Source organism: Cinclus cinclus, chromosome 19, assembly GCF_963662255.1.
Source record: "Cinclus cinclus chromosome 19, bCinCin1.1, whole genome shotgun sequence".
Taxonomy (NCBI): domain Eukaryota; kingdom Metazoa; phylum Chordata; class Aves; order Passeriformes; family Cinclidae; genus Cinclus; species Cinclus cinclus.
The window spans coordinates 102,734-112,268 of NC_085064.1; the positions used below are offsets into that span (position 1 = coordinate 102,734).

The 9,535-nt window shown below is 53.5% G+C and overlaps 1 protein-coding gene across 1 annotated transcript; it reads left to right on the top strand.

The window, feature by feature from the left end:
* The first annotated feature begins 1,785 nt into the window (after positions 1 to 1,785).
* Positions 1,786 to 7,437, top strand: LOC134051823 (TBC1 domain family member 17-like). Its single transcript, XM_062505838.1, has 5 exons — positions 1,786 to 1,937; positions 3,754 to 3,837; positions 4,512 to 4,574; positions 5,119 to 5,182; positions 6,747 to 7,437. Exons 1-5 carry the CDS (start codon positions 1,863 to 1,865, stop codon positions 6,932 to 6,934), a joined length of 474 nt encoding a protein of 157 aa, XP_062361822.1. The 5' UTR covers positions 1,786 to 1,862; the 3' UTR covers positions 6,935 to 7,437.
* Positions 7,438 to 9,535: the final 2,098 nt, after the last annotated feature.

The following is a 9,535-nucleotide window of genomic DNA, read 5'->3' on the forward strand; positions in this document are numbered from 1 at the left end:
TGGGGATTTTGGGAGGAAATTGGAGGGAAATTTTCAGCATTTTGGGGCAAAGTTTGGGGATTTAGGGAAGGATTTGGGGGAAAATTTGGGGCATTTTGGGGAAAATTCAGGGAAGGATTTTGGGGTAAATTTGGGACATTTTGGGGTAAATTCAGGGGAGGATTTTGGGGTGAATTTGGGACATTTTGGGGTAAAGTTGGGTCGTTTTGGGGTAAATTCAGGGGAGGGTTTTGGGGGAAATTTGGGAGATTTTGGGGTAAATTTGGGTCGTTTTGGGGTAAATTCAGGGGAGGGTTTTGGGGTAAATTTGGGAGATTTTGGGGTAAATTTGGGTCGTTTTGGGGTAAATTCAGGGCAGGATTTTGGGGTAAATTTGGGTCGTTTTGGGGTAAATTCAGGGGAGGGTTTTGGGGTAAATTTGGGTCGTTTTGGGGTAAATTCAGGGGAGGATTTTGGGGTAAATTTGGGGCATTTTGGGCGCTCAGCTCCCGGTGAGCAGCAGCGATTTGGGGCAGGAATTTTCGGGTGGCCTCACCCAGAGCTCCGGGTCCGTGATGAACCAAAGTGGGGACCCCCCCGGGACCCCCCCAAAAACCCAAAACGGCCACGTCGGGACCCCCGGGACCCCCCCGGAACCCCTCGGCTGCTGCCAGAAGGGAGGTCCAGAGGGGTCCCAGCCCCTCGGGAGGGGAGCACATCTGGGGGGGGGGGGGTCCTAGAGGGGTTTGGGGAGAATTTGGGGGGATTTGGGGGGGTCCTGGGGGGGGTTTGGGGAAAATCTGGGGGGGGTTTGGGGAGAATTTGGGGGGATTTGGGGGGGTCCTAGAGGGGTTTGGGGGGAATTTGGGGGGCTTTGGGGGGGTCCTGGGGGGGTTTTAGGGGGATTTGATGGGGTTCTGGGGGGGTTGGGGGGGACCTGGGGGGATTTGGGGAGAATTTGGGGGGTTTTGAGGGGGTCCTGGGGGGGTTTGGGGAGAATTTTGGGGGGGGGTTGAGGGGGTCCTAGAGGGGCTTGGGGAGAATTTGGGGGGTTTTGAGGGGGTCCTGGGGGGTTTGGGGAGAATTTTGGGGGGGGTTGAGGGGGTCCTAGAGGGGCTTGGGGAGAATTTGGGGGGTTTTGAGGGGGTCCTGGGGGGTTTGGGGAGAATTTTGGGGGGGGTTGAGGGGGTCCTAGAGGGGCTTGGGGAGAATTTGGGGGGATCTGAGGGGGTCCTGGGGGGGGTTGGGGGGATTTGGGGAAGGTTTGAGGGGTCCCGGAGGGGTCTGGGAAAGGTTGAGGGGGGGGGGGGTGGGGGAAGGGCACGGGGGGGATCACGCGAGGGTTTGGGGAGAAAAGGGGAAATTTTGGGGGTCCCGGGACAGATTTTGGGGGTCCCGGGACGGATTTTGGGGATCCTGAGGGAGTTCTGGAGGGTCCCGGGAAAGTTTTTGGGGGTCCCAGGGAAGTTTTTGGGGGCTCCCGTAGGAGTTTTCGAGGTCCCAGGGAAGTTTTTGGGGGTCCCGGAGCGAATTTTGGGGGTCCCGGTGAAGTTTTTGGGGTCCCGGTCCGGGGGTGGGGGAGAGGAGGGGGTCTCGGCACCACCGGGACCGCTCAGGGGCCCCGGGGCCGCCCCCAAGATGGCGACGGCGGAAAAGGCGGAGCCACAACCGGAAATGAGCGGGACTTGGACACACATCAACCAATGGGAGCGCGGTTCTGATTTATGGGCGTGGTCTGGACGAGGCGTTTTTTTTTTGTTGTTTTTTGTTTGTTTTTTTTTTTTTTTTTTTTTTTTTTTTACAACCGGAAATAGGCGTCGCCCTGAGGGGAGGGATGCGTGTCCGCGTCTGCCATTGGTCAGCGATGGTGGGCGGAACCGGAAATGTGGCGTGGCCACGAGGGCGGAAGCGGTGGGAGCAGCATGGAGGAGGAGGAGGAGGAGGCGGCGGGAGGGAGGGTGAGGCCTCCCCTCCCCCCACCCCTCGGGATCCCCAAAAATTCCCCTAAATCCACCCCGGGACCCCCAGAATCCCCCCCAGGATCCCAAAATTCAGCCTGGGACACCAAGATCCGCCTCGGGATCCCCGCATTGTGCCCCCCACCCCACTCCCCCCCCCCCCCCCCCCCCCCCCGCGGCGGTGACATCTCCGCGTGTCCCCTCCCCCTCTCCCGTGGGTGTCACTGTGCTCGGGTGGCGACACGTGTGATAATGGCGGTGACAGGGAGAGTGACAGCGACACAGGGACAGGGGATGGGCACAGTGACAGTGACAGGTGACACAATGGTGGCGCAGTGACAGGGACACCCTGATGGTGACGGTAACAGAGTGACAGTGACAGAGCGACAGTGACAGCGACAGAGTGATGGTGACACAGTGACAGTGACAGTGACAGTGACAGCGATAGTGACAGAGTGATGGTGACACAGTGACAGTGACAGTGACAGCGATAGTGACAGAGTAATGGTGACACAGTGACAGTGGCAGTTACAGTGACAGCGATAGTGACAGTGACAGAGTAACAGTGACAGTGACAGAGTAACAGTGACACAGTGACTGTGACAGTGACAGCGACAGTGACAGAGTGATGGTGGCACAGTGACAGTGACAGAGTAACAGTGACACAGTGACAGTGATAGTGACAGTGACAGTGACAGAGTGATGGTGACATAGTGACAATGACAGAGTAACAGTGACACAGTGACAGTGACAGAGTAACAGTGACACAGTGGCAGTGACAGTGACAGTGACAGCGATAGTGACAGTGACACGGAGACAGTGACAGTGACCGTGACAGAGTGATGGTGACACAGTGATAGTGACAGAGTAACAGTGACACAGTGACAGTGACAGAGTGATGGTGACACAGTGACAGCGATAGTGACAGTGACAGTGACAGAGTGATGGTGACACAGTGACAGTGACACAGTGACACCCTGATGGTGACAGTGACCCAGTGATAGTGACACAGTGACAGTGACACAGTGACAGTGGCAGAGTGACAGTGACACAGTGACAGTGATAGTGACACAGTGACAGTGACACGGAGACAGTGACAGAGTAACAGTGACACAGTGACAGCGATAGTGACAGTGACAGTGACAGAGTGATAGTGACAGTGACAGAGTAACAGTGACACAGTGACAGCGATAGTGACAGTGACAGAGTGATGGTGACACAGTGACAGTGACAGAGTAACAGTGACACAGTGACAGTGACAGAGTGATGGTGACACAGTGACAGTGGCAGAGTGGCAGTGACACAGTGACAGTGACAGTGACACAGTGACAGTGACACGGAGACAGTGACAGAGTAACAGTGACACAGTGACAGCGATAGTGACAGTGACAGTGACAGTGACAGAGTGATGGTGACACAGTGACAGTGACAGTGACACAGTGACACCCTGATGGTGACAGTGACCCAGTGATAGTGACACAGTGACAGTGACACAGTGACAGTGGCAGAGTGACAGAGTGATGGTGACACAGTGACAGTGACAGTGACACGGTGACAGTGACACAGTGACAGTGGCAGAGTGACAGAGTGATGGTGACACAGTGACAGTGACAGTGACACGGTTACACATTGACAGTGACAGTGACACAGTGACACAGTGATGGTGGCAGTGACACAGTAACTGTGACAGTGACAGTGACACGGTGACACCACGGTGACAATCGTGGTGACAGTGACACAATAATGACACTGCGCGGGCATTTGGGACATTTTTGTGACATTTTTGTGACATTTGGTGACATTTTGGTGTCCCCAGGTGCTCCTGTCCCTCCCCGGGGTCTCTGTCCCTCTGTCCCTCTCCCCACGGCTCCTGCGGGGACGGCTCCGGATCCTGCAGGGGGTGAGACTGGGACGGACTGGGATAAACTGGGAGGGACTGGGATGGGACTGAGATGGACTGGGAGGGACTGGGATGGGACTGGGAGGGACTGGGATGGACTGGGATGGGACTGGGATAAACTGGGAGGGACTGGGATGGGACTGGGATAAACTGGAAGGGACTTGGATGGGACTGGGATGGACTGGGATAAACTGGGAGGGACTGGGATGGGACTGGGATAAACTGGAAGGGACTTGGATGGGACTGGGTGGGACTGGGATAAACTGGGAGGGACTGGGATGGGACTGGGATAAACTGGAAGGGACTTGGATGGGACTGGGATGGACTGGGATAAACTGGGAGGGACTGGGATGGGACTGGGTGGGACTGGGACAAACTGGGCGGGACTGGAAGGGACTGGGATGGGACTGGGATGGGACTGGGTGGGACTGGGATAAACTGGGAGGGACTGGGATGGGATTGGGAGGGACTGGGATGGGACTGGGAGGAATTGGTTTATACTGGGAGGGACTGGGATAAACTGGGATGGACTGGGAGAGGATTGGGATAAACTGGGAGGAGCTGGTTTCTGTTGGTCCACGCTCGTTCATACTGGTCCATGCTGGTTTATACTGGTTTATAATGATCTGTACTGGTCCCTACTGGTTTATACTGGTCCATACTGGTTTTCGCAGCCGCGGGACCTGGAGCTGCAATGGGAACCCCTGGAGGAGCCCTGGGACAGCCCCGGAGACCCCGTGAGCACCAAAACCCCAAAATCCAGCCCAAAATCACCCAAAATCCACCCCAAAATTCACCCCAAAATCCACCCAAAATCACCCCAAAATCCACCCCAAAATCACCCAAAATCCACCCAAAATTCACCCCAAAATCCAGCCCAAAATCACCCAAAATCCACCCAAAATCCACCCAAAAATCACCTCAAAATCCACCCCAAAATCTCCCAAAATTCATCCAAAATTCACCCCAAAATCCATCCCAAAATCACCCAAAATCCAGCCAAAAATCTCACAAAATTCACCCCAAAATTCACCCAAAATCCACCCAAAATCCACCCCAAAATCCCCCCAAATTTCCCCTAAAATTCCCCATAATCCTTCCAAACTCCCCCCAAATCCCCCAAATTTCCCCAACTCATCCCCAAATCTCCCCCAACGCCCCCAAATCCCCCCAAAATTCCCCAAATTTCTCCCAAATCACCCCAAAATCCCCCAAACCCTCCCAAATCCACCCAAAATGTCCAGAATTGTCCCCGACCCCCCCCCCCGGCTCTGTCCCCAGGCCCCCCCTGACCCCGGGTTCGAGCCCGACTGGGCCGTGCTGAGCCCCCCCCGCACCTGCACAGGTAACGGCGGGGGCGGGGCCGGGACACGGCGGGGGAGGGGGGGGGGATTTGGGGGAGATTTTGGGGGATTTGGGGAGATTTGGGGGGGATTTGGGGGGGATTGGGGGGATTTGGGGGGGAATTGGGGGGATTTGGGGGGGAATTGGGGGATTTTGGGGGGATTTGGGGGAGATTTGGGGGGATTTGGGGGGATTTGGGGGGATTTGGGGGGATTTGGGGAGATTTGGGGGGGATTTGGGGGCATTTTGGGGGAATTTGGGGAAGATTTTGGGGGGATTTCAGGTTGATTTTGAGAATTTTGGGGGATTTAGGGGGAAATTTGGGTGATTTTTGGGGGAATATTTGGGGATTTTGGGGGAAATTTGGGGGGATTTGGGGGAGTTTGGAGGAATTTGGGGAAATTTGGGGGAGAAATTTGGGGGATTTGGGAGGAATTTTGGGGAATTTGGGGAAGATTTTGGGAGATTTGGGGGGAAATTCGGGGGAAATTATGGGGAGAGTTTTGGGGATTTTGGGGGAGATTTGGGGGGATTTTGGGGGATTCAGGGGGATTTTGATGGGGTTTTGGGGAATTTTTGGCATTTTGTGGGATTTGGGGGGAAATTTGGGTGATTTTTGGGTGGATTTTTGGGGGAATTTTTGGCCTGTTGGGAGAAATTTGGGATTTGGGGGAGTTTGGGGAAATTGTGGGGGATTTTGAGGGAATTTGGGGAGGATTTTGGTGGGATTTTGGGGGCATTTTGGAGGATTTGAGGGGGATTTGGGGGATTATGGGGGAAAAATTTGGGGGATGTGGGGGAAAAATTCGGGGGATTTTGGGGGAATTTTGGGTGATTTGGGGAAGATTTGGGGGGGGATTTGGGGGTTTGTGAGGGAAATTTGGGGGATTTGGGGGAGATTTTGGGGGGATTTGGGGGAAAATTTGGGCGATTTTGTGTTGGATTTGGGGGAAATTTTGGCATTTTGGGGGAAATTTGGGGATGTTTGGGGAATTCTGTGGGATTTTGAGGGAACTCGGGGAGGATTTGGGGGAGATTTTGGGGGGATTTGGGGATGATTTAGGGAAATGTGGGGAATTGGGGGGGATTTTGGGAGATTCGAGGCGGATTTGGTGGGAAAATTTGGGGGATTTGGGGGGAATTTTGGGAGATTTGGGGGGATTTTGGGAGAAGATTTTGGGGGATTTGGGGGGAAAATTTGGGGGATTTGGGGGGGGATTTTGGATTTGGGGGAGATTTTGGATTTGGGGAGGATTTGGGGGATGATTTTGGGCAATTTGGGGTAAAATTTACGTTAAAATTTGGGTTAAAAATTGAGGTAAAATTTGAATTAAAATTTGAGTTAAAATTCGGGTTAAAAATGGAGTTAAAATTTGAGGTAAAATTCGGGTTAAAATTTGAGGTAAAATTCGGGTTAAAATTTGGGTTAAAATTTGGGCGATTTTTGGGGAGGTTTTTACGGACGTTTTTGGCATTGATTTTTTTGCTTTATTTTGGGGTTTTTTTTTATTTTTTGGGGGGGTTTTGGGGGGGAATTTTTTTTTTTTTTGTCTTTTTTCGAGCAGGTTGGGCCGGGGGTTTCGGGCTGTGCCTGGGGGAGCTGCGGGGGCTGCGCCGGAGCCCCCCCGGGCTGAGCCCCCCGACCCTGCTGCTGCTGCCCCGGGGGGGGACACCCGGCCCACCCCCCCTGCACCTGCCCCGGGGGGGGCTCCCAAAAATCCTGCGCACCTTGGGCTCCCACCTGCGCCCATGAGTCGCTCCCCGGAAAGGGACGGAACGCAGCCACACCCCCACCAACCCCCCCCCCCTCCAAAAAACAACAACAAAAAAAAAAAATCCCAAAAATCATGGAAATGTCACCCAAAAAATCATGAAAAATGTCACCCCAAAAAATCATGGAAATGTCACGAAAAATCCTGAAAATCATCACCCAAAAATCTGAAAAATGTCACCCTAAAATCATGGAAATGTCACCCAAAAATCATGGAAATGTCACCCTGAAATCATGGAAATGTCACCCCAAAAATCATGGAAATGTTACCAAAAATCCTGAAAAACGTCACCCAAAAATCTGAAAAATGTCACCCAAAAATCACGGAAATGTCACCCAAAAAATCATGAAAAATGTCACCCCAAAAATCATGGAAATGTCACCAAAAATCCTGAAAAACGTCACCCAAAAATCTGAAAAATGTCACCCTAAAATCATGGAAATGTCACCCTGAAATCATGGAAATGTCACCCCAAAAATCTTAAAAATGTCACCCTAAAATCATGGAAATGCCACCGAAAATCCTGAAAAACGTCACCCAAAAATCTGAAAAATGTCACCCTAAAATCATGGAACTGTCACCCAAAAAATCATGAAAAATGTCACCCCAAAAAATCATGGAAATGTCACCCAAAAATCGCCCCAAAAATCCCCGAGACCCCTCCCCAAATTCCGACCCCCAAATTTCGGGGACCCCTCCCCAGTTCCCCATTTCCCAAACCTCCCTGAGACCCCTCCCCAAATTTTGGGCCCCTCCCCCAATTTTGGGCCCCTCCCCCAATTCTGAGCCCCTCCCCCAATTTTCAGACCCCAAATTTTGGGCCCCTCCCCAATTTCGGTCCCCTCCCCCAATTTCGAGACCCCTCCCCAATTTTGAGACCACTCCCCAAATTTTCGGGCCCCTCCCCTGAATTTTGAGACCCCTCCCCAAATTTCAGGCCCTTCCCCCAAATTTTGAGACCCCTCCCCAAATTTTGGCCCCTCCCCGAATTTTGAGCCCCTTCCCCAATTTCGGGCCCCTCCCCAAATTTTGGCCCCCTCCCCAATTTCGAGACCCCTTCCCAAAATTTGGCCCCTCCCCGAATTTTGTGACCCCTCCCCAAATTTCGGGCCCCTCCCCAGGTGTCCCGGGGACCCCCGGCTGCTCCTCCTGGCGACCCCCGAGGACCCCCCCGAGCCCCGCCCCTCCCCCAGCCTGGTCACCGTGAGTCACCCCAAAAATTTTGGGGGGGGAGGGGGGAGGGGGAGGGGGAGGGGTGTTATAAGGGTTGGGGGATGAGGGGGAATTTTGGGGAGGGGTCCCGGGTGGGATTTTGGGGGTCCCAGGTGTGTTTGGGGTCCAATTTTGGGGTTCTCAGGTGATTTTTGGGGGTTCCCAGGTGGGATTTTGGGATCATTTTGGGGTTCCCAGGTGAAGTTCTGTGTAATTTTGGGGTTCCCAGGAGAGGTTTTGGATAATTTTGGGGTTCCCGGGTGACTTTTGGGGGTTCCCAGGTGGATTTTGGGATCATTTTTTGGTCCCCAGGTGATTTTTGGGGTTCCCAGGTGGGATTTTGGGGGGTCCCAGGTGTGTTTGGGGTCCATTTTTGGGGTTCACAGGTGATTTTTGGGGGTTCCCAGGTGGGATTTTGGGATCATTTTGGGGTTTCCTAGTTGGGATTTGGGGGTCCCAGGTGACTTTTAGGGGTTCCTGGGTGGGATTTTGGGGTTCCCAGGTGGATTTTGTGATCATTTTGGGGGTCCCCAGGTGAATTTCCGGGTTCCCCAGGTGTATTTCCAGGGTTAATTCTGAGATCCCCAGGTGTATTTCCGGGGTCGCCAGGTGTATTTTAAGGTTCCCAGGTGTATTTCCGAGGTTGATTTTGAGCTTCCCAGGTGTATTTCCGGGTTCCCAGGTGTATTTCCGGGTTCCCAGGTGTATTTCCGGAGTTAATTCCGAAGTCCCCAGGTGTATTTCCGGAATTAATTCTGAGGTCCCCAGGTGTATTTCCGGGTTCCCCAGGTGTAATTCCGGGTTCTCCACGCGTAATTCTGGGGTCCCAGGTGTATTTCCGGGGTCCCCAGATGTATTTCCGGTATCCCCAGGTGTATTTCAGGGGTTCTCCAGGTGTAATTCCGGGGTCCCAGGTGTATTTCCGGGCTCCCCAGGTGTATTTCTGGAATCCCGAGATGTATTTCCGGGGTCCCCAGGTGTATTTCCGGGATCCCGAGATGTATTTCCGGGGTCCCCAGGTGTATTTCCGGGATCCCCAGGTGTATTTTCGGGTTCTCCAGGTGTATTTCCGGGATCCCCAGATGTATTTCCGGGCTCCCCAGGTGTATTTCCGGAATCCCGAGATGTATTTCCGGGGTCCCCAGGTGTATTTCCGGGATCCCGAGATGTATTTCCGGGGTCCCGAGGTGTATTTCCGGGATCCCCAGGTGTATTTCCGGGTTCTCCAGGTGTATTTCCGGGATCCCCAGATGTATTTCCGGGGTCCCAGGTGTATTTCCGGTATCCCCATATGTATTTCCGGGGTCCTCAGGTGTATTTCCGGGATACCCAGGTGTATTTCCGGGATCCCCAGATGTATTTCCGGGGTC

What these genes read in the sequence shown, in the direction of transcription:
- LOC134051823 (XM_062505838.1), top strand. Translation starts at nt 1,863, where the DNA reads ATGTGGCGTGGCCACGAGGGCGGAAGCGGTGGGAGCAGCATGGAGGAG. An exon ending in AGGAGGCGGCGGGAGGGAGG is followed by an intron (nt 1,938 to 3,753) that starts GTGAGGCCTCCC and finishes TGGTGTCCCCAG; the next exon opens with GTGCTCCTGTCCCTCCCCGG. An exon ending in GGGACAGCCCCGGAGACCCC is followed by an intron (nt 4,575 to 5,118) that starts GTGAGCACCAAA and finishes CTCTGTCCCCAG; the next exon opens with GCCCCCCCTGACCCCGGGTT.